A 22697-nucleotide genomic window follows, 5' to 3' on the forward strand; every position below is an offset into this window, starting at 1 on the left:
TTAGATTTGTATGCCGCCCCTCTCCGAGGACTCGGAACGGCTCACAACACAATTAATAGTAATTGATTAAAACAGTGTTTCCCAACCTTGGCAACTTTAAGATATCTGGACTTCAACTCCCAGAATTCCACAGCCAGCGAATGCTGGGAGTTCTGGGAGTTGAAGTCCAAATATCTTCAAGTTGCCAAGGTTGGGAAACACTGGATTAAAGGATATGCTACCCTTATTTGTTGAAAATGTTTTTATGCTATAGGAAAAAGAAATCAGCGTTCCGGTGAACACAATATTGCCTGGAACAGACAGAAATTTTACTAATAGTACTAAATTTGAAATATTTACTTGTACAAAATAACTGACAGGTTCTTGATCTGTGTACACTTCAATGGCACCATATCGTTTTATACTAATAAACATTTAAAATGTGTTTTCAACCCTATAGAACAGTGATGGGCAACCTTTTGAGCTTGGTGTGTCAAAATTCGCCAAAAAACTGAGCATAACTCGGGTGGTGTGTCACCTTGAGAAAAAAACTGGGCGGCATAGAAGTATATTTATATATATATATATATATATATAGGTAGGTAGGTAGGTAGATAGGTAGATAGACAGATAAACAAACAAAATATAAATATAAATATAAATAAATAACAAATCCCTTCTTTTTTATTAAAAGAAATAATAAAACAAAACCAAACTCTATTACTATTAAAACTCTCTCTCTCTCTTCCTATCTTCTCTCTCTCACTCTTTCTCTCTCTCTCCCTTCCTTTCTTTCCTTCTCTCTTCCACTTTTTTTTCTTTCTCTCTTTTCCTTCCTTCCCCTCTTCCCCTCCCTCTCTTTCTCCCTCTCTCCCTTTATATTTATCTCTTCCTTCCTTCCTTCCTCTCTTCCTCCCTTTCTCTCTCCCTCTCGTTCACTTTTCTCTTTGGCGAACCCCCAAACTGTTCAGATTCAAGAAAAAGCTTATCAAGGGGGGTGGGGGGTTGTAAAAATCTAGTTATGAGCCACCAAAGGAGGAAGCAAATGGTGCGACGTCCACGCAGGGTTTTTTTTCAGACTCTCTTTTTTGTGAGCCCAGCAAATTAATAACCCGGTAAGGGTTTACCTTAGCACCATCTCCTGTAACACCGTTCTGGAAGGCGAGCAGGGAGCAGAGGGGCGAGGGCGAGGGGTCCAGACCCTGAAATAGGCCTGCAACCCCTCCCCTCGCTCCCAGCGGCCCCTGCGAGCCAACCACCGTTCCTGGTGGGCTCCGATGCTTGGTGACGCGCCAATCAGCTGGGAGGCGGCGCCCCCCCCCAGCTGAAACTGACGTCCAGCCGGGGCGATTCTTCCCCCGGCCGGACAGGCATGCTTGTGCTGCCAAAGGCAGCGTGTGGGCGAGCCTCCGCTCCGCGCAGGCACGCCCAGCTGGGAGGCGGTGTTCTCGCCCCTCCCAGCCATCGCAAATATCGGCCGGGCGAAAATCGCCCGGCCTCTTAATTAAGGGGAGAGGAATAATAATAATAATAATAATAATAATTGTGGTTGCAATTGCACTCCCTAAAGCTCCGTTTCTCCGGCGGCCGCATGTCACCGAAAATGGCTACGCGTGTCAGTGCTGACACGCGTGTCATAGGTTCGCCATCACTGCTATAGAATTAAGTTTTTACTAAACTTTATACAGCCTGTGACTTTGCAGCCTATTATTTTAAGGGAAAATCAAATATGAATTTAAATTTATATCTATTATTCATTTAATTTTATTCCTGCAAGAAAATGCAACAGGATAACACTATAGCAATATTAATCCACAAATGTTAAAAGGAGCATTTTAAAAACTGAAAATAGATACTTGTTTAGATTCTACACACCTGTAGGTATCTTCTGGATATACTTTCATTACATAATCCTGGAATTCCATATATGCCTTTTCTTGAAATTTTTCAATCTGTACCACATTTTCTAAGCCTGGGTGATCTAAAACAAATCTAGAGTTATATTTACTTGAAATAATACAGCTATGAGAAGGGTGCAACTAAACATATCTTATGACAAATATTTTGATTTTAAAATTGTTTATCACATGTTGAGAATTAGGACTGCAACATTTATAGTGACTTTGCTGAAATAATATTTTATTTGAACAGATAGAGACATCAGAACTCAATGGTTCCCATAAAAATTATCAGAACTCAAAATCTATTGAAGTGAAAAATGTTTTCTGACTCACATATGGGAAAGATCATAGTCCTTGTGTGATAACAATTACTCTATCTATCTATCTATCTATCTATCTATCTATCTATCTATCTATCTATCTCGACTTTGCTTTTGAACAAGGTTACTGTAACTGGACTAAGAAACACATTTACGCTGATGGTTTCATCGGCGCTGTGGTAAAGAAAGGGATGGCAGTCGTTTAAATAACATGACGGAGGTGGCTTAGTCCAGTATTTCCCAACCTTGGCAACTTGAAGATATTTGGACTTCAACTCCCAGAATTCCCCAGCCAGCGAATGCTGCCTGGGGAATTCTGGGAGTTGAAGTCCAGATATTTTCAAGTTGCCAAGGTTGGGAAACACTGGCTTAGTCACTTAAGAGAACAGATAATTGATTGAAATTATTTGGGGATATTTTTATTTATTTATTCAATTTTTTTATGCCGCCCTTCTCCTTAGACTCAGGGCGGCTTACAACATGTTAGCAATAGCACTTTTTAACAGAGCCAGCATATTGCACCCACAATCCGGGTCCTCATTTTACCCGCCTCGGAAGGATGGAAGGCTGAGTCAACCTTGAGCCGGTGATGTGATTTGAACCACTGACCTACAGATCTACAGTCAGCTTCAGTGGCCTGCAGTACAGCACTCTACCTGCTGCGCCACCCCGGCTCTTTACAAAATTTGACACATTCCTTCAGAGTAGTACAATCCATCCAGAGTAAAGGCCAGCATTCTATTAACTTCAGCTTCCTAGGTAATCTTACAAATTTAAGTATAATTTATTTTTAAAAATATTTATTGAAATAAAATTAAATAATTTCCAAGATCTTTTATCAGGTTACCAACATTTTGTGATATTTTGACAATCTAGTCTCAAGAAATTGTGAATGCTCCAACACTGATAGTTTTTAAGAAGAGACTGAAAAACCATTTGTCTGAATTGGTATCGGCTTAGGGCTTCCTGCCTGAGCAGGGAGTTGGACTAGAGGACCTCCAAGATCTCTTCATTCTATTTCATTCCATTCTTCTATTCTTATTATGAAACTTTTTATTATGACGTTTTTTTTGTGAACTGTCAATTCCAGTTTAAAGATAACTTCAAAAACATGTTACTAAGACGTATATATTGTCAGATTCCTCAAATTGCTCCACTTCAGCATTATATTATCCATGTAAGAACTCAGCATCAATCTTTGACCATATTCATAGCCCATATGCTGATTTAAAGTTGATTGAGACATCTACATATTTTTAATATTTTTAAATTTGTCAGACTCAGCCCTCAACCCAATGAGGGCTGAGTCTGACAAATTGATATCTTTGTCCTTCTGTCTCATTCTCCCTCTTTGATGAAGGATGATAGTCAGAATTTGCATGTAACTCCCAAAGTCAAGAACAAATAAGAAGATAACAATTTGATCTCTTGAAGGACAGACCAGGCTAATTTGGGAGGGATTGTATGTTAGCTCCACCCTACCAGAAGAGGCGTTTCAGGTAACACCAACGCCCCTTCTCCATAATGGGTGGAGATAGCCTCCAAGAATGCACATACCAAAGCAGTCCCCAGTCTGCGGCACCATGCGATAGAGAACACTGTGACCAAACGCCGCCTCTGCCAATGCAAAAATGTCTGTTTTGTAATGGCGGATAAAGGGAGTTGGTGAGGTTCAAGTGGTTGCCTGACAGACTTCCTTTATGGACGTTTGAGTGAACCACACAGCCGTTGTTGCAGCACTACATGTTGAGTTCGCAGTCACCCTGGTCGGTGGTGGCTAGGACTGCAGATCATAAGCCGTTGCTATTAAGACATGGTGAAAATACCTCCCAAGAATGGGAGCAGAAAAATCATGCGTCCTATTCAGGCCAAGGACTGAGTCAAAAAGGGGGAATGAGGCAGGAGGACAAAGATACAGTTTGTCAGACTCCGTCCTCATTGGCTGAAGGGAGAGTGTCATTCCATTTTGAAGGTTAGCTCCACCAGCTATGGAGAAATGGATGATCTCAGTCAATATATTTATAGAAAAATTAATTATGGCACAAATTATTTCTCCCAAGAAGAGAATGTTTCCACCCAAAATATATTCAAATATGTCTGCATCAAATATATTTGAAATTAGGGTAATCACAAGTAAAATAGCTAAGGACAATCATTTTTATTGCTTTAACAATGATAATTTTTCAACATAAGAATCCTGGATACTTAGATAAATTTAGTTAAAGCAGCCGTGTGTAAGAATTTATATATGAGATGGCAGCTTTTCTATAGGCCATATTTTCACATACACAGAAGAAGGACAAATGCTTTAAAATAATCTGTTTACATACCAGGACTAAAGAGGACAATTGCTTTCAAATAAGCATATTCATAACCATCAAGACAAAGCTTCACCATACTGTTGCAGAACTCCTGAAGTTTGAAGATATGCTCCATCACTAGTTTTCCTCTATCTGCTGACAATTTATCTACGTTAATACACAGCAATACAAAGAGATTATTTTAAATGGAAATAAATTTAAATCCAGATAACCTCGTAATCAGAAAATAGTTAATTACACTTTTCATAATCTATGTAAAAATAATGTTTATTATTCTATCAGCAGTAATAATATACATTTATATATATATATATATATATCGTATATATGTGTGTGTTTCTATACATATATATGTATACACACACACAAAGTTAGACTTAACCTAAGTCTCAGCTAATTTTGATATAATAATATAAATTGGGCTGAGATCGGAGCTATAAAAATGGACTAAATAAATAACAGATGAACAGAAATAATGAATGAATGTATGAAATCATAAACTAGCATAGTATGATAGGAGAATAAAATGAAAATATAACAGGAGAATTATAATTCTTTATTAAAGAATTAAAATGTACTCTTTTTCTTTCAATTGCCTTTTATTCATCTCCTTTTTGCATGAATTTAAGTATCACTAAATAATGATGTCCTTATATTATGTTTTTTCTACTATTATATTTGGCAAAAATAAAAAAGAGGCCCAGTGCTATTGTATCTTCTTTTATTTTATTTTATTTTTTAAATTGACATACACAAAACAAAACAAACATAAAACATATACAAGGGCTTTTATCCACCCCACTCTTTTTAGAAGTTGTTCAGAGTAAAATTTTATCATACATGAAATTTCTAAAAATAGTACATACTCTTATTTGCCTTTTACTTCATTTACAAATATTCAATTTATTTGAATATTCTCTGTAATTATCTTTTTATTAACCATTAATTATTTTCTCTTAATCTTTTATTCTAACCCAGAGGTAGGCATACTTGTAGACTTCAACTCCCGGAATTCCTGAGGCAATCATGCTAGCTCAGGAATTCTGGGAGTTGAAGTCCACATGTCATAGAAGAGCCTACCCTTGTTCTAACCAATTGTAAACCTTGTCCCATACTTTGTAATATTCACTTTCTTCTTGATCTTTTAACTATTGTATCTTCTTTTAAATAGCAAAGAATACTTCCAGAAAGCCACATCAATTTTAATTTCTGGTTTTATAGTAATAAGTATTAGTATTGAGTATGAGTATTAAGATAAGGCAGCTGAGTTATACCCTGACTTACCGTGTTTCCCCGAAAGTAAGACAGTGTCTTACTTTCTTTTTACCCCCAAAAGCCCCACTACGTCTTACTTTCGGGGTATGTCTTACATTGGAAAAAAACTGAAAGGGTCGCGTTCCCGAAGGCGAACCAGAGTCCAGAAGGGCAGCCGCGGGACAGGAGCCTCGTGAGCCCTTTTCCAAGTTCAACCTCAGGGCTCCAAGCGGCGTGCACGCGTGGAGCCACAGACGCGTGTCGGGGAAGCGTGTGTCTGGAGGGGAGGAACCGCTCTGCGCAGTTGGGCAGCCCCACCTGCCTGCCGGAAAGGAGGTGGGCGAAGGAGGGCGCAGCTCCGGCCGCTCGCCTCGGAGCTGGTCGGCCTCGCTGGCCGCTTGCAGCCGAGCCTCAGCAGGACTCGGTTGCTGGGACGAGCGCCTTCGCTGCAAGCCGCCACCTGCTCGGCTCGCTTCGGACCAGCGCCGTCCATCGCTTTGCCAAGCCGGGGAAGAGGCGGTGGCGCCGCGGCGAGGCGAAGGCGAGGGGCGCGCGGGGAGCTTGGAAGCGACGTCATCGGGCTCCCCCCCGGCAATACCCCCGTGTTTCCCCGAAAGTAAGACATATGTCTTACTTTCGGGGTACGGCTTATATTAGCCGACCCCCCTGAAACCCCCGATACGTCTTACAATCGGGGGTGTCTTACTATCGGGGAAACAGGGTAGTTATGTTTGGAGTAGATCAATTTAAATAATTGGAAGGAGTTAGTGTGATTACATTTAAGAAAACTTTCTGGGATTATACTGCCATAATGTACATTTCTCTAATTCTTTGCTATTTCTATGGGTCAGACACACAGGCACAGAAATACACAGCAAACAGTGTATATCATCTGTGCTGTTTGCTGTTTTGCAAATTGCTGGAAGGCAGAGGCCTTTTCTCCTTGTTTTCCTCCCACAAAACTAAGGTGCGTCTTATACTACAGTGTGTCTTATACTCTGAAAAATACAGTAAATACACTGCATTATTTATATTACCATAGAGTACATTAAATTTGATTGGCTGCTATTAAAGATGAAGTCTGAAAACCGAACAAATTAAAATGGAAGAAAAAAAAAAGAAAAAGTTATATGATGCAAAAACAAATATAAGAAATACAATTAGATACAAATAGGCCTTAAGATTTCAATAGCAAAACAAATAACACAAGTTACTGAGACCACCCATATCTATATATCACCCTGGTAAGAATATATTTACCTTGTTGTAAACTGTTGTGAAGGTGATTAACAAATGCAGTTAGGATTGTTGCTACATTCATTACTTGTGAACATTGTGCCAGACCAAGTGTAAAAAGTTCATTCCAGCATGCTTTTACTAATGATATGCTATTATCCTGCCTATTTAAAAAGAAATAAAAACCATTATTTAACCAATTATTTAATGAAAATATGATTCAATTCAACATGGGCATAATTGTGTTATGCAGTCTTTCTTATTATACAAGGAAAAGTTCCAGGCATGAGGAATCAGGGAGCGGAAAAGAGATGGGGTAGTTTGTTTATTTGGTTCACACGCATCACAAAATGCCATAAACGCTTTATAAACTATAATGGTTGGATTCATATAATCCAACCAAACCAACTTTATAATTCAATATTAATGCATTTAAATCCACCCAATGAGTCATATGATAAAATTATTCTCCATGGAAAACTATATTTAAGATGTTACTCATCTATGTGGACATGACAGAAAATGAAACTGAAATGCTGAGAAAAGTATGATTTTTTATGAAGTGTTTTAGTAAGCTGAAAACAATCTATCCTCTTACTTGGCCTTTTGGGAACTGCATTTGGAAAATATCAGATTGAAAAAAGTAATATAAATCTATGTTGTAAAAGCAAGCTCAATTGGAAAAAAACCCTGCTCTTATTTTTTTATTTCTAAAATAAAGGTCAGATAAATGAACTATGGCACTATGCCTTTTTTCCTCATGTGTAAAGCAAAAGAGCAAAAATTACAAGTGAGCTTTAGGGATTTTATTTGGTCACGGCAAGTACATCCTTATTGTTTGCTAATCGTGATCAATAGGAGGTAATTATGAAAGCTGTGTAAAGCAAAGTATCCAGAATATTTTGGCCATAAAAGTTCACTCGGTCAAGAAAAGTTGAAGGGGAGGTTGGAACTATTGGAAAATGCTTAGGATGACTTTAAACAATGCCACTTATGCTTGATTGCTGTCCTCAAACCAGAAAAAGGTAGGATCTTGCATAAAATGTTTGGCTAACTATAAATGTTTGGCTTAGCCAGCTAAAAATTATAGATTTTTAATTATTCATGCACCATAATGCAATTATGTTAGAATTGTCCAAGCTAAATATTTTGACATATGCCAAGAGAAATATTGCTTAGAAACCTGATTATTCAATTTTTCGATACTTACCCTAAAGCTTGAAAGGAAGGAATAGAACGAGCCCAGTGCATAGATAAGAAAAGCAATCTGGATGCTGATTCACAAATATAATGAACATTCAAATATTCAGGCATAGGTGAAGGCATGGTGAGCTGTCAGAAAAGAATTTTAAAAATGAACTGAATTATGTGACATAATTTGTATAATAATAATAATAATAATAATAATAATAATAATAATAATAATAATAATAATTTAATAATTTATTAGATTTGTATGCCGCCCCTTTCCGAAGACTCGAATTGTGTGCGTGTGCACGTGTGCATATTTGTGTTTGTGTTTCAAAGCCTAGCATAGTATCAACTATCAAAATTGGAATACTTTTAATTAATACCAATATTATTAATAATCTGTCTCAGAGAAATGAATTATTAGGAAAGTTTCATGTAAATATTTAAATATAAATGTTATTTCCTTCAATAGAGCTATACTGATAATTAATAATAGCACATTCAAGACAGTTTACAGAATAAACAATGTACTTTTAATCTGTTCCATTTCAATATCACTGTTAATTTAGCAAAGATAAAAAATTATTTTTCCTAAATTTATTTCCCTAAATTCCCTCTTGTACCACCTGGCACAACAGATTGGGGGTTGGGGGTCCCAACTTCCAGGCCTTCTGGAAGGCTGTTAAGACCTGGCTTTCCCCCCAAGCATTAGATTGAGATATTAAGTCACATAATGGTGGGAGGCACGTTTTATGTTAAAAAGACCCCAAACTAGTACATTCTACAAAAACCTGAACTTTGCTTACTAAAAAAATATGTTGCACTGTTTTGATATATGAAATAATTTATTCTTTAGCAGCATATTATTAAAATGTATCACTAAACTTCTTTGGGAAAATCAAGATAGCTGTATCTTATATAAATAACTTAATACTGTTTTATTTAATTTCACATCTAGTAAAATTAATCTACAGACCTCTCATGGTGGGTATTTAGTATCCATATCTATCATTTCTATTGAACCACTCTATTATGTTCATTGACTGCAAAAGTATCAATTCTCCTTACTGCTAAATGTTCTCTGTTGCTACTCCTTGTTTAGTGACTGCCTTGTACAACAACCATTCAGTTACAGTAGTGATAAAAATTAACTTTGTGACAGGTCTCCCATTTATGACCTTTGTAGGTCTGTAAAGCAAACAAAAGATGAAAATCACAAGCACAGTAACAGTTTTACTTAGTCACTGCTCAGCTTAATGACCAAGCTGCCAGTTCCATTTGTGACTGTTAAATGAAGAGCATTTGTACTGTTCAGTTAAGCAATTGTATATATTCTCTAGAGCTCTCAGCCACTCAAACTGAACCCAAATACTCAAAAATTACCATATTTGAGTATTTTGGTTCATTATATTTGGGTTCATTATATTTGAGTATTTGGGTTCATTACATTTAATCCTCAAATATTAAATGTAATGTATATAAACTCAAACTTTAAAATAATCCCTACAAAAGTTAAATAAATAGATGCATATTTTAAGTACCCGGAAAGATACATGAGCATCGGTAAGTAGTGGGCCTTCTATTTCAACAATATTCATGCTTGCTTCTTCTCCAGCTAGATGTGCACTTGCTTCCACACTTTCTGCAGAACTCGGACATGATGAACTTTCTCCTGGGTTTAATGCTTTTGCAAGAGTATCAAATGCCCTAGAGACAATACATTGGATACTAAGATGAATCAACTATGAAAAGCAAAAATATTTTTTAAAAATTATTGATTCAAAGAATACCAAGTAAATTAAATTGTAAGAGGAAAGGAAGAACTGGAAATGAGATTCCAGATCCTGAATTTTGAAGACCAACCAGGCGGAACCTGAAGATGCAATTTACTTTTAGTACAAAGTACTGGGGCATGCGCTACAAACAGGGGTGGGCAGCAGGCAGGACGGGGTGGAACACAGTTCCACCGGTGGAAATGAAGAGGCGTGCGCAGCTCCAGCTGATCGGCGGCTCTCACTTCCTGGATTACTGGTCTCGGCTCGGCTCTCCTTTTTTTCTCTGCTGCTGCTGCATTCCTTGCTTTTTTCCTCTTTCCTCCCTCCTGGCTTTGGACAAGCTTCCCTCTCTCCTGCCTGGCTCCACTCCAGCCTCACATGGCCACCTTCCACCTGAGCTGCAAGTAGAAGGCATGGGTGGAAACAGCGCTGGCAGCATTTATGCTTCTGGCAGCACACGTTCGCCTAGCGACACAGCTTGAGGTGGTGGGAGGTGACCCAGGAAGGAGAGCACGGGAAACATGAAGCAAATTGTCACCTCAACGAGCGACACTGGTAAGGTTATAAGTTGAGACTTAACAGTTCACTTGAATAATGATGATCGTTCAAGCCATTCCCACCTGGTCACATGGTTGACAAGGGTCTACTACCCAGTCACATGACCATTAAGCCACACCCATAGTGTGGCAGTAAAAGTTTTGGCTGCCCATTACTGGCTACAAACACTAGTATCCTATTAATTCATACAGTTCATTCTTAGTATCTGACAGGCCTAGAGACTCAAAGCACATGCAGTCAATATTAAAAAGAAAACTGTTACATAATTTTGAGTATCAGCATATATTTAAGATATTCTAAGAAATTCTGGGTCACACTTCCAGGAAATTAGTTGTCAAAATAATAAATCAACTTCAATGTGTGATGCAAGATTCTGTTAGAGTTTCCTAATCCAGATATAAATTGAAACTATTATTAATTAACCCACAAAATGATGATTCAAGGCACTCTAAAAAGATAAGAATGCTAAAATAAAGGAGCATGAGGGTATAATATTCATGCATATATTTCCTGCTCGAAAATTAGGCAACAAGCATGACCAGGAGAGTTTTTGCACAGCTCCAACTGTGCACCAGCTGCAATTTTTCCTAGTCTCTGACTCCCTGTGCTCAGTTACTCAAGCCCTAGTCATCTCTAATCTGGACTACTGCAAATCTATGGAAAGAAATCCATTCAAAAGTTTCAGCTGGTGCGAAATGGAGCAGTGAGAACATTCTCTGGGCCCCCATATCATATACTTCTGCTCTGCAAACATGACTGTCTACCAATCTGCTTCTGAGGGAAGATCAATGTATTACAACCTTTAAATCTCTTAATGGTGTAGGGTTAAGCGGCATGATGAATCTTAACTGCATAAGTCCAGGTTTATCTTGCCTGTTCTAGTTATGCCAGCAGAAAAGGCCAATTACAGGTACTGCTGGTCAAAGAACTCTATCAGGATCCAAAAGAGCCTTCTCTGCAGCAGCACCTGCCCTTTGGAACATCCTAACCTTCAGAACAGAGGTGTCACAAGCGGTCTGTGGGCTGGATTCATCATGCACAGGCCACACCCACCCGAGCTCTGCAACGGGGAAAACGTGAGGGCAACGTCACACTGCAAATATGACATCTGTACTCAAGAGTAATATCTGTACCCACTCTCCTAGCCTTCCACAAGAGTCTGAAAACCTACCTTTGCCAGTTGGCCTCAAAACCCAATGGGGGTGTTCTATTTGAGGTGGATGCTTCATTGATGGCAGACTTTATCTCCCCTCCTTGCTCTCTGCTCTTCACCCATCCATCTTTGGGTTATTATATTAATATATTCTTATTGTTTTTTCATGGTTTATTTTATTGATTTATTGTTTTGTTTACATTCTTTTCATTTCTTTCTTTTTCCAGGTAGTCCCTGATTTACAACCACAATTGAGCCCAATATTTTTGTTGATAAAGTTTTGCTCCATTTTATCACCTTTCTTGCTAACAGTTATAAGTGAATCACTGCAGTTGTTAAGTTAGTAACATAGTTGTTAAGTGAATCTGGCTTCCCTATTGAACCTATGATCATGTTACCCCAGGATACTGAAACTGTCAAAAATATGAGTTAGTTTCCATTTGCTTACATGACCATGGGGAAGCTGCAATGGTCATTGGCATGATAAATTACTTTCCAATGCTATTCTAACTTTGAACAGTCTCTAAACAAATTGTTATAAGTCAAGGATTAACTGTATTGTTGTAACCCAGCTGGTATAGCTCCATGGCCAAATATGCAGCAAATGGATAGATAGATAGATAGATAGATAGATAGATAGATAGATAGATAGATAGATAGATAGATAGATAATCCTCACTAATAAAATAAAGTACATGTATTTCAACTAGGTATCTCTGTTAAATTCTGTTAAATACTTAGTTGGCTGCTCCATGTTGCCTATTAAGATCCAGTTGAATATTCAACATTATTGTTTCATATGTCTTCAAGATTCTATTATATTTCCTATGTTATGACAGAACATTTGGATATTATTACTCCTTACCTTGTAACATCAGCACTTGCATGTTCATCTTGCTGAAGCTCTGATAATGATGCATCTCCATTGCTTAAGTTTTCTATCATTGACAGATCATCACTATTTTGAGATACATCTTTGGACTTATTTAGATTTGCTAATGAAGTTACAACATTTGCTAAAGTACTTAAATCTCCTTGACAACTTTCAACCTAAAGAGTGAGAAAAAGTAACTGTCATTATTCCTGACATATTCCTGACGTTATAGCAGAATATTTGTTGGTAGTTTTATGCTTGATTAATACCTATAAATCAAAGTACTGATACTAGTCATTACATATTTTAACTAAAATGTATTGCTTAGCAATGTGTTTGACAGAAAGAGTTTTGTAGATACTAAGCTGGTAAACATAGCTAGAATCTTTATGTTGATAACCACTAAAATGTTAGAGGGTACACAACTAATAATGATGACTACAATTATTTTACTTGCAGAAACAAGAATCCCAATAAATCTTGCCATTTAGATATCTATTTAAGAAATTAGCATAATGTTGCTATCTAGGAATTTAAACACAGTCATTTGGGTTTTGAAAATAAAAAGGGGATTCTTGCACATCCAAACTGCCTCTCCATGACAACTTTCTTATCTAGAGATTATTTAGAAAGTACTTTTGTCTTCAACTGAATTTTGATGTATATTTAATCTTTTTGTGGTGAGTAAAGATTTAATTAAACGATCCAAAGTTTAACATAAACACTGAGGTGATGATAAAAGGAGAAGATAAGCATTGAAGAGTAGGCCAGAAAAAAGTACAAATTTACAAAAGGTGCATTTTAACAGAAAAGGTAAAAGCCTTTAAAAAAGACAGTCAGATGAACTCACTTTCTAATCACATTCAGAAATGTTTAATTTAACTTTATGGATATTAGAATATTCAAAACTGTGAGTAGTTTGTCACCTAATGAATTTTACCTTCTTTGGCTTTAAGAAATTTTAAACAGAGACTAAAGAATTTAAGATAATTATACAATTTGCAAAAAGCAAAAAATGAAAAGGATTTGGATTTAAGAAAGTTTTAAACAGATTGGAAGACTAAAAAGATTTTGGAATATTGGTTATTTTTGCTGTAAGAATTGAAAAACAAGAATATAATTAAGTAATATACTTATAGGAAACAACTCAAATGGATCTAAATCTGTATTAGAAATAAGACTTGATGAAGATTGCAAATGGACATTACAGGGAACTAAAGAATCAATCATAAAAGAGTTAAAATTGCTAAGCCAACTAAAACGTTTTTTAAAAAAATAACTGGACTGAGAAATTGTTAACTAAAACTTCAGAAAAGATTCAGATTTTAGAAGATGAGGAAAAAAATGAAAATATTTTTACCTGACATTACAGAATTTGAAGTCATACAAGACAACAAATTTGAGATCACTAAAATGGGAATATAAAAGATAAATTAAAAAAGGTTCTGGATATAGAACAGTTGTGACAAGAAATTCTGGATGATGCCTCTTTATTATTACAAAATAAAACATTGAAAACTCATATTGAATGCCAAAGATTGACGAAAGATCAAAATCTAGGTTACCACTGGAATGATTTAAAGATTAAGATTATGAAGAAAAAGGAAGAAATATAAATTTTTATTATTTAATCAGGAAAAAAATGTTTGATATTTATGCTACCTCCTAATGACTTTTAGTGAACAAAGACTGAAAAGTTAGGCTAGACGGAAAATATATTTTTTTCATCTTCATTTGTAGGTATATTATCACCTTCATTCATCAGATTTTTTAAAAAAAAAAAGTACATTAAAAGAGGGTGGAATACATATTAGTTTATGGATGGTATCATAAAACTGGGAAGCTACTTTTTAATATTATAAAAATATTCTAAAAATCATTTATTTTATCTAATACCTTATCTGCAGTCATCAGCACTGCAGGTTCATTCTTTAATCCAGACTGATGAATATTAACAAACATACCAGACTCCAACATCCCTGTTGATCTGAAATGAAAGAACACAAACATTGCTTCATAGTTTTAGAAAGACCTCAATGTCAAAGAGATTGAAACTAGATTAATATTTGCATACCTTGCTGTTTCACTGTCTGTTACGAAAGTAGGAGTTGCTGTAAGTGGGCTTCGCAAATCTTTTCGAATATAAATCTTTTCTGTAGAAGCTGCACAATTTGAAGATTTTTCTCGTGATGCTTCAACAGGTTTTCTTTCACATTGTACAGCTACAAAGAATGGTGGAATTATCAAAATCAATTCAATATACAACCACATTTGGTTGCTTTAGCTTTTAGAAACCAGTTTTAGATTTTTATGGTATTAAAATTAACCAATTTCTTTTGAAATAACCTCAGATATTGCTGATGATTATCTTATGGTTTGAAGTTTGGTATACAGAATAGCATACCATAATTTCTTTCATATGTAAACTATATTTGAATTAATTAGTATCTATTTATCAAAATTTATATGATTATAAGATCAGAATTCATGCAGGGGAAACAGGAGGTTAGGAATAAGAAGATCATAACTTTATAGCGCTTTTCTAATCATTTTATTACTGAAATGTTTCCAGTATTGTGTTCCTATCAATGCAGTTATGCATAACCTAAATAAGCACATTTATTGTACAGCATTACCAATTTATGTAACCGTATATTTTTGTAAGAAAATATTACTTTGTTAACATTTCTACAACATTATTTTCCAATCTTATATTGTTTTGAAGATATTCATTCAACTATTTTGTCTCATGTCTGAGAGAGCCTTTGGGCTCAATATTTTTTCAGAGATAACAAATACAAGTCTATATTTGTCATCTCTGGAAAAATAGTGAACCCAAAGAGTCTAGCAAAGACTAATAACAGGTTTATTTATTGTATAATTGTGTCCGTTTGCACAGCAAGCTCAATCCTCTCATTTGGTTATATGTTTTTTAAAGCAATTACAGCTACTTATTTTATTGAGAGTCTCTAGAAAGCTCCTAAGGAAGCTTGTGGTTTGTTCAAACAGAATTTGAAAGTGATTGGTCTGAAAAAACTGATGCAAACTGATTTGAGCATCAGACAAAGGTCTCTTTCAACCTAAGTAAACAAACAAGTTGGTTTTCATAGATGTCAATATGTATGGTTCTGTGTTATAATGGTGAAAAGAATGGGACTTGCAAAATCAAAAATATCTTACATCTTTAAGATATACTGCAAGTCTCTTTATCAGTATTATATATGCACACATATAAGAATTCTAACATACAGGTAGTCCTTGACTTACAACAGCTCATTTAGTGACTGTTATAAAGTCACTGAAAAAAGTGACATAACCATTTTTCACACTTGTGACCATTGCAACATCCCTATGGTGATGGGGTCAAAATTCAGACATTTAGCAACTGATTCATATTTATAACAGTTGAAATGTCCCAGAATCACAACAAACTCCTTTTGTGACGTTGTGACAAGAAAAGTCAATGGGGAAGCCAGAGTCACTTAACAACCAAGTTACTAATTTAACAACTGCAGTGATTTATTAACAACTTTGGCAAGTGAGGTCGTAAAATGGGGAAGCATTCATTTAATAAATTGGTCATTTAGCAATATAAATTTTATGCTCAATTGTGATCATAGTTAAGAACTACCTGTATAAGAATCCTAAGAAAAATGATCATTCCAAAATTAATTTAGTCAGCACAGCTTTTAAATGGCATTTTCTTTCTAAACTTTTAATTTATGATTTACCAAGATAAATGTATCATGCAAGAATGGTGCAAACAACAATATAGCATTACATGAGTTCATTTCTTTCGAACTTACAGTCTTGTTTCATTCCAAATGCAATACATCTCTGCAACCTACAGTATTGACATCTGTTTCTATGATGCTTGTTAATCACACAGTCTCTTGTTCCCCGACATGAATACACTAAATTCTTCCGTATACTTCTTTTAAAGAATCCTTTGCAACCTTCACAGGTCACTGCTCCATAATGGCGTCCTGATTTCATAACAAAATGTATTAATTTTACTCTAAGTTTGCTTCTGTTTATCAAATACACACTGACAAATGCACTATTCTCAGAACTGCTGAATGTTCCATATGTTCTCAAAATGCAAAATGTTTTATGCTTAAAATGAGATAAATGTTGCCATTGAGAAAAGAATGCAGGCCTATGGAATATAGACATTTCCATATTTCTATCATACGCTCATCAGAAATACTCATATCAACTTCATGGAAATAGAAATTGACATGCTCAAAGAACTGTGCTACTTATCCCACATAAGGGCTATTCAAAATGTCTCATTTTGAGATCCTAAATGATTTTAGTCTTCAGAGAGGGACGTCATACAAATCTAATAAATTATTATTATTAATTATTATTATTTTATACATCCAGGTCAAAATTGATTTTTCCTTTCTGATATGTGACAAATTGTTTTTAACAGTTTGTAGCTTTGATACAATTATATTTATGCAATATTTAAGTGTATTACTCATAAAAGAAAAAGAAAATTAAGTTTAATGCTTCATAAGATGAACATAGATCTTCCAATTCATGTTGTAAAGTGCATAGTGATTTACCTGAAGCCTTGTCTCCACAAACAACACAGAGATCAAATACTTTATTTGGGGTTTGCTCTGTTGAGGAACTGTCTGTCAAAATCTGGAGGGGGGGAAATTACAAGGTAATACATTTTGTTTTCACTAAATTGTTTGCTTAATTTGTCTACAAACAAATTCCCAAAAATGAAGGGGGGTAAGCATATTTCAAAGGAGGATGTATTTGGTAATATTTTAGAAATTACTAGTTTTACCTATAATTCTACACTTGGTAAAAACCGAACAGGAAAGAATAAAAATAATTTTCTATTTTATGGTATTTCAAATTGAATCTATTCAAAATTAAATTGTACTTATTTTAGAAAATTAAGATTTAATTTAAGATGCAGAATATCTAGAATGGTTATACATATAGTTTTATTTTAATTCTCCTAATTTCATGAATATCATAAACAATAAAAGTATTCACTGGACTACATTATTCATTATCTAATTTATATCAAATAACTCAGCATTTGCATAGTCCTCTTTTCTCAAGTTGCTCTATGTTGATAGCATGAAAATGCTGGGTTGTCGCTTTCATTTTAAAAGGCTGTGTGAGTAAACCATCATAAAATAGGATACCATACCTGAATGTGCTGTGCTGATATATCTGGGGATGTAAAAAACAGTTGGCCTCCTGCAGCATCAGGAGTTGTCAGAAAAACCTTTCCTGGTGTAGCATCTTGTCTTGCAAGGATCACTTTACTTGGGGTAGAACCATCATGATTTGTTAAAATGAACTGCTTGCCTGTTGCAGACTGATCGAGTGCTGTCACAATCTGAATCTTCTGCCCTGTCTGTTGATCTGTAACAATCTGGTGACATATTTAGTTCAACTTATTATTGTGGTTTATTATAAAAAAGTTTTTAAAATATGTGATCTAAGATAGCTATGATATTATCAAGTTTGCCTGACAAAATGAATCTGCTTTCAGAAGGTGAGCATGTATAGTATTCCATAAATTAACATTAAGGACAACTATATTTCAACCTTAAACACTGTGCCCAGATAACTCTCAGAATCCTTGTCTGTGGAAAATTACTCAATGGAATACATTTTATAGTTTACTTCTCAATTTATCAATTATTTAAAAAAATCTATACTTGCTGGCCTGAAAAGAATTGTATTCACTTTTATTAAAGAAATAATAGAAATAAAATGCCTAAAAATGCAGGCACATATTGGAATAGATTCATTTCTTTTCAACATAAGAATTTATTCTTTAAAATATACAATAGGAAGAATACTAGATAGCCATCCATCTTTCTCAGTCAATATGTTGGATAAAAATGATTATTAAACACATCTAAACAACTTTATTTATTTATTTATTCATTCATTCATTCATCCATTCATTCATTCAGCCACCCTTCTCCACGCCGACTCAGGGCTGATTACAACAATAAAACATAATAAAATAATTTTAAAATACCCCAATACATAAATAGCAACAATAAAAAGTTAACCCAATAAAACCATACACAATCATCACTCATACATACTAATGGCTGAGGCGGAGGACCATAGCTTAACGATCCCAGGCCTGTCAACATATGTGTGTTTTTAGTGCTTTTCGAAAGGCGAGGAGAGTGGGGGCAGTATGAATCTCTTGGGATAGTTGGTTTCAGAGGACCGGGGCCTCAACAGAGAAGGCTTTCCCCCGCAGTTCCACCACCTGGCATTGTTTGGCCGACGGGACCCAGAGGAAGCCGACTCCCTGTGACCTGATAGGTTGCTGGGACATATGAGGCAGAAGATGGTCCCTTTAATAATCTGATCCTAAGCCAGGTAGGACTTTATAGGTAATAAACAACACCTTGAATTGCATTTGGAGACCAATCAGAAGCCAATGCAGCTCACGGAGTGTTGGACCGATATGGGTGTATCTAGAAACACCCATCACGGCTCACGTGGCTGCGTGCAGGACAAGTTACAGGCTCCAAACGTTTTTCAAGGGTAGCCCCAAGTAGAGTGCATTGCAGTAATTAAGCCTCAAAGTGATGAGAGCATGAGTGACTGTGAGGAGAGACTCCCTATCCAAATAGGGCCGCAACTGGTGCACCAGGTGAATTTGTGTGAAAGTCCCCGTAGCTACAACCTAGAGATGTTGCTCTAGCCTCAGCTGTGGATCAAGGAGGACTCCCACGTTGCGGACCTTCTCTGAGCGGGTCAGGATCTCCCCACCCTCCAGAGTGATGGATAGACAGATGGCATTATCCTTGGGAGGCAAAACCCACAGCCACTCAGACTTGTCAGGGTTGAGCTTGAGCCTATTGGCACCCATCCAGACCCTCACAGCTTTCAGGCACCGGCACATCACTTCAACTGCTTCACTGAATTGGCATGGGGTGGAAACATACAGCTGAGTATCATCAGCGTACTGATGGAAACCCACTCCATGCTGACGGATGATCTCACCCAGTGGTTTCATGTAGATATTAAACAGCAGGGGGGGGGGAGAGAACAGACCCCTGAGGCACACCACAAAAGAGGAGCCTAGGAGACGATCTCTGCCCCCCCTCACTAATACAGACTGGGTCTGACAGGAAAGGTAGGAGGAGAATCACCACAGAATGGTGCCTCCCACTCCCAACCCCTCCAGTTGGCACAGAAGGATACCCAGGCTGATGTATCTAAAACCGCTGATCGGTCAAGAAGCACCAGGAGAAAGCTTCTTGAGGAGAGGGCGCACAACTGTCTCTCCCCCCAAGGAAGCGTTGACCACTGTCTGGATCCAGTCTCAAGTCACCTAACTGCTGGCCAAAAGCAGCCAGGAGGGACACGGGTCCAATAAACAGGTGGAGGAGCTAACAGCTCCGATGGCTTTGTCCACTTCATCAGGCATCACCAGTTCAAACCTGTCCCATACAACTGGTCTAAAATTAGTCTCAGTCACCACAGTCAATCCTGCCCATTTGGAGTCCAGGTCAATCTGGATCTGAGCAATTTTATCCGCGAGAAACTGATTAAACTCCTCAGCTCTACCCTGCAAGGGTTCCACCGCTTCCCCTGGGGTGTAGATGGGAAGGCTAATTAAATGCATTAATGAGAGATCATTACTTTTATTCTACTGTACGTAAGTAGTATAAAGTAGATTCCTTCCCTCAAATTTATCATCTATTGTTGCATTCAGAAGACAATCTTTTCTCCATAAGAACCCATGGGAGCTTTCGCACTTGCCTGTGTTTTTTTGGAAAACACTTTTATCTGGAAACGAGAGAAATCAATATTCTGATTGTTTTCTTCTAACTTATTTCTTGGCTTGAAGAATTAATAGATACACAAGTCTGAAGAACAGAGGAATGATTTGTAACTCACCCTCTTTCTAATACTGAAAATATTGGCAGCTTTCTTTTGACAAATATTTCTTTTATGTAATAAAATAATGCACGTTATGTTGTATTCTAGATATTTCTACTTTATTATTTTTAATGCATATTTTTCTAGGGCTTTAAAAATCATGTTAGTGTATACCTGATGTTTAGATATCAAAATATTTTCCAATTATTTATTTATTTCAAAATGAGACAGATTTTTACCTGTATCCGCTGTGGTAAGGAAAGTCCTGCATCAGCAGGAACAATCTGAATTCTTTGTGCTGTTCCGTCCATTAATGTCTGTGTAATAGATCCTTGGGAGTGTGTTATCTACAAAAAAAAAGGTGAAAGCTGCATTCTTTATTGCAAGTAAACTCCTCTAGCATGGGATAAACTTATTTGCTCTGTACTCAAGATGTCTATAAAATTCTAGTGTTGGATAATGAGCTGCTAGAAAATTTCTATATACTGTATTCCTTATTATTATAAAACTTTTTTTAAAAAATGTAAATACCTCCCCCATTTGTTGTTCCATAATTTGATGGGCCAATTCCTCAATAGTTGCCATGATTCTGAATCATCAGTATTCCCTGTTAAAGAGATATTTTCCTTTTAAAAAATTACAATACAAATAATGAACAATTTGGGTAAGAGTAGTAGTTGACCTCATGTTACTTTCTTTAATTTCCCTCTTTTTTGCAGAGAAAACTTTGTATCTTTTTCAAGGTGGACTAGATGGACCAGACTAGATGGACCATGAGGTCTTTTTCTGCCGTCAGACTTCTATGTTTCTAAGGTCTAATCCATGTAGGTTCATATTAGCATTTCCTTATTATACCAAAAAAAAAAAAGAACAAATAGTCCTTTTCTGGCAACCATAACTGGTACCAGCAATTTGATTATAAAATGAAGCAGTCACCAAGTGAAACCATGACAGGCCTTATGAACCTATTTCAGTTTTCATTTGCTGAAAGTCTTAAACACAAGAATTGGACATAAAATTATTTTTCATCACCTCCATAACTGCAAACAGTTCCTAAACAAGGTATAACTGCAAGCAAAGCAGTTATTAAATGAGGATTACTTCTATTGTTCTACATTCCTAGCTGCTTAGTCACCCAACATATTATATTAACACAACAGATAAGGAAAAGTTCGTGTTATATGGCTGTATTTTAAAAATGCACTTAATTATATACATAATTATTACCGAAAGTTTTATTTAAGACATCTTTTAAATTTTCATTTTGAACAAATATATATCAATTATAGAAGTGTATATTTCCTTACAAATTAAGTATGAATTTCAAAGCCAGCATAATTTCTGCACATTTCCCCCAAAAGGACATATCTACTAGCAGGAGTGAAATCTACTTACCGGTACCTTCCCTACTGGTTTGGAAGTGTGCATTTTGCATGTGCTATCCTGCATACTTTTTAACCCTCTGCGCATGCGCAGAAGGCTTTGCGCATGCGCAGAGGGTTAAAAACAAGAAAATGGCAACATCCAGGTGGGCGGGAAAAGCATCGTGCTGCTGCCGCTACTGGTTTTCCAAACCACAGCGGCCGCCACTACCGGTACAGCATTTTATCCCTGCTTGCTAGGATAATGTTTTTTGGAAGCAGATATTTGTATAACAGTATCTAAATAGCAATCAATAAAAAATCCAGATAAACGGAAAATCATTTTTTCCCATCTAAACTGAAGCCATAAAAGGCTAGACTGGTGTTTTTCACATACAGTATCTTATTCTGGCATTCACTACAGAGGCTATATAAATTTATTATTATTATTATTGTTGTTGTTGTTGTTGTTATTACTACTACTACTACTACTACTATTAATTAGACTTGTATGCCACCCCTCTCTTTATCTGAAGTACATGCTTGATTTTACTACACACAGTCTTTGACTTATGACTGGGATCTAAATCTTGATTGCTGAATGAAGTGGTTGTTAAGTGAGATGCTCACGTGAATGATTTGCTGAACAATTGTAATGTTGGCACTCCTGGTTGAGGTCATTAAGTGATCTCCAGGTTGGTTAAGTGGACAGAGTAAAAAGCAGCCTACCAAAGTATTTTGGCTTCTCTCCATATGTGGAATATAACTTTGAGATCTGAACTCCGTTTTTGCAACCTGGTGGAGTTCAACTTCCTCCTGTGTACAAAGAACATATCTTAGCAAGGCTGAAGGAATGGATCCATTTCTGGAGTCTCCAG

The 22697-nt window shown here is 36.3% G+C and overlaps 1 protein-coding gene across 8 annotated transcripts in view; it reads right to left on the bottom strand.

Moving 5' to 3' along the window:
• The window catches only part of NR2C1 (nuclear receptor subfamily 2 group C member 1), a 37486-nt gene that overhangs the window by 3653 nt on the left and 11136 nt on the right, over window positions 1–22697 (bottom strand). For 2 of the 8 annotated variants that reach the window (XM_070755843.1, XM_070755844.1), the window contains exons 3-15: window positions 20990–21065; window positions 20698–20805; window positions 17745–17972; window positions 17137–17218; window positions 16369–16548; window positions 14637–14784; window positions 14459–14549; window positions 12554–12738; window positions 9744–9909; window positions 8222–8343; window positions 7036–7175; window positions 4531–4668; window positions 1855–1960 (exon numbers count right to left, since the gene is read on the bottom strand). In XM_070755843.1, the coding sequence (XP_070611944.1) occupies window positions 1855–1960; window positions 4531–4668; window positions 7036–7175; window positions 8222–8343; window positions 9744–9909; window positions 12554–12738; window positions 14459–14549; window positions 14637–14784; window positions 16369–16548; window positions 17137–17218; window positions 17745–17972; window positions 20698–20805; window positions 20990–21043 (1748 nt within the window). In that variant the 5' untranslated portion in view covers window positions 21044–21065. Of the gene's footprint in view, window positions 1–1854; window positions 1961–4530; window positions 4669–7035; window positions 7176–8221; window positions 8344–9743; window positions 9910–12553; window positions 12739–14458; window positions 14550–14636; window positions 14785–16368; window positions 16549–17136; window positions 17219–17744; window positions 17973–20697; window positions 20806–20989; window positions 21066–22548; window positions 22634–22697 lie in introns of those variants that run through there. The other 6 variants (XM_070755845.1, XM_070755847.1, XM_070755846.1 and 3 more) reach the window with 6 other exon arrangements.

The sequence above is a fragment of the Erythrolamprus reginae genome, chromosome 6 (genome assembly GCF_031021105.1).
Source record: "Erythrolamprus reginae isolate rEryReg1 chromosome 6, rEryReg1.hap1, whole genome shotgun sequence".
Taxonomy (NCBI): Eukaryota; Metazoa; Chordata; class Lepidosauria; order Squamata; family Dipsadidae; genus Erythrolamprus; species Erythrolamprus reginae.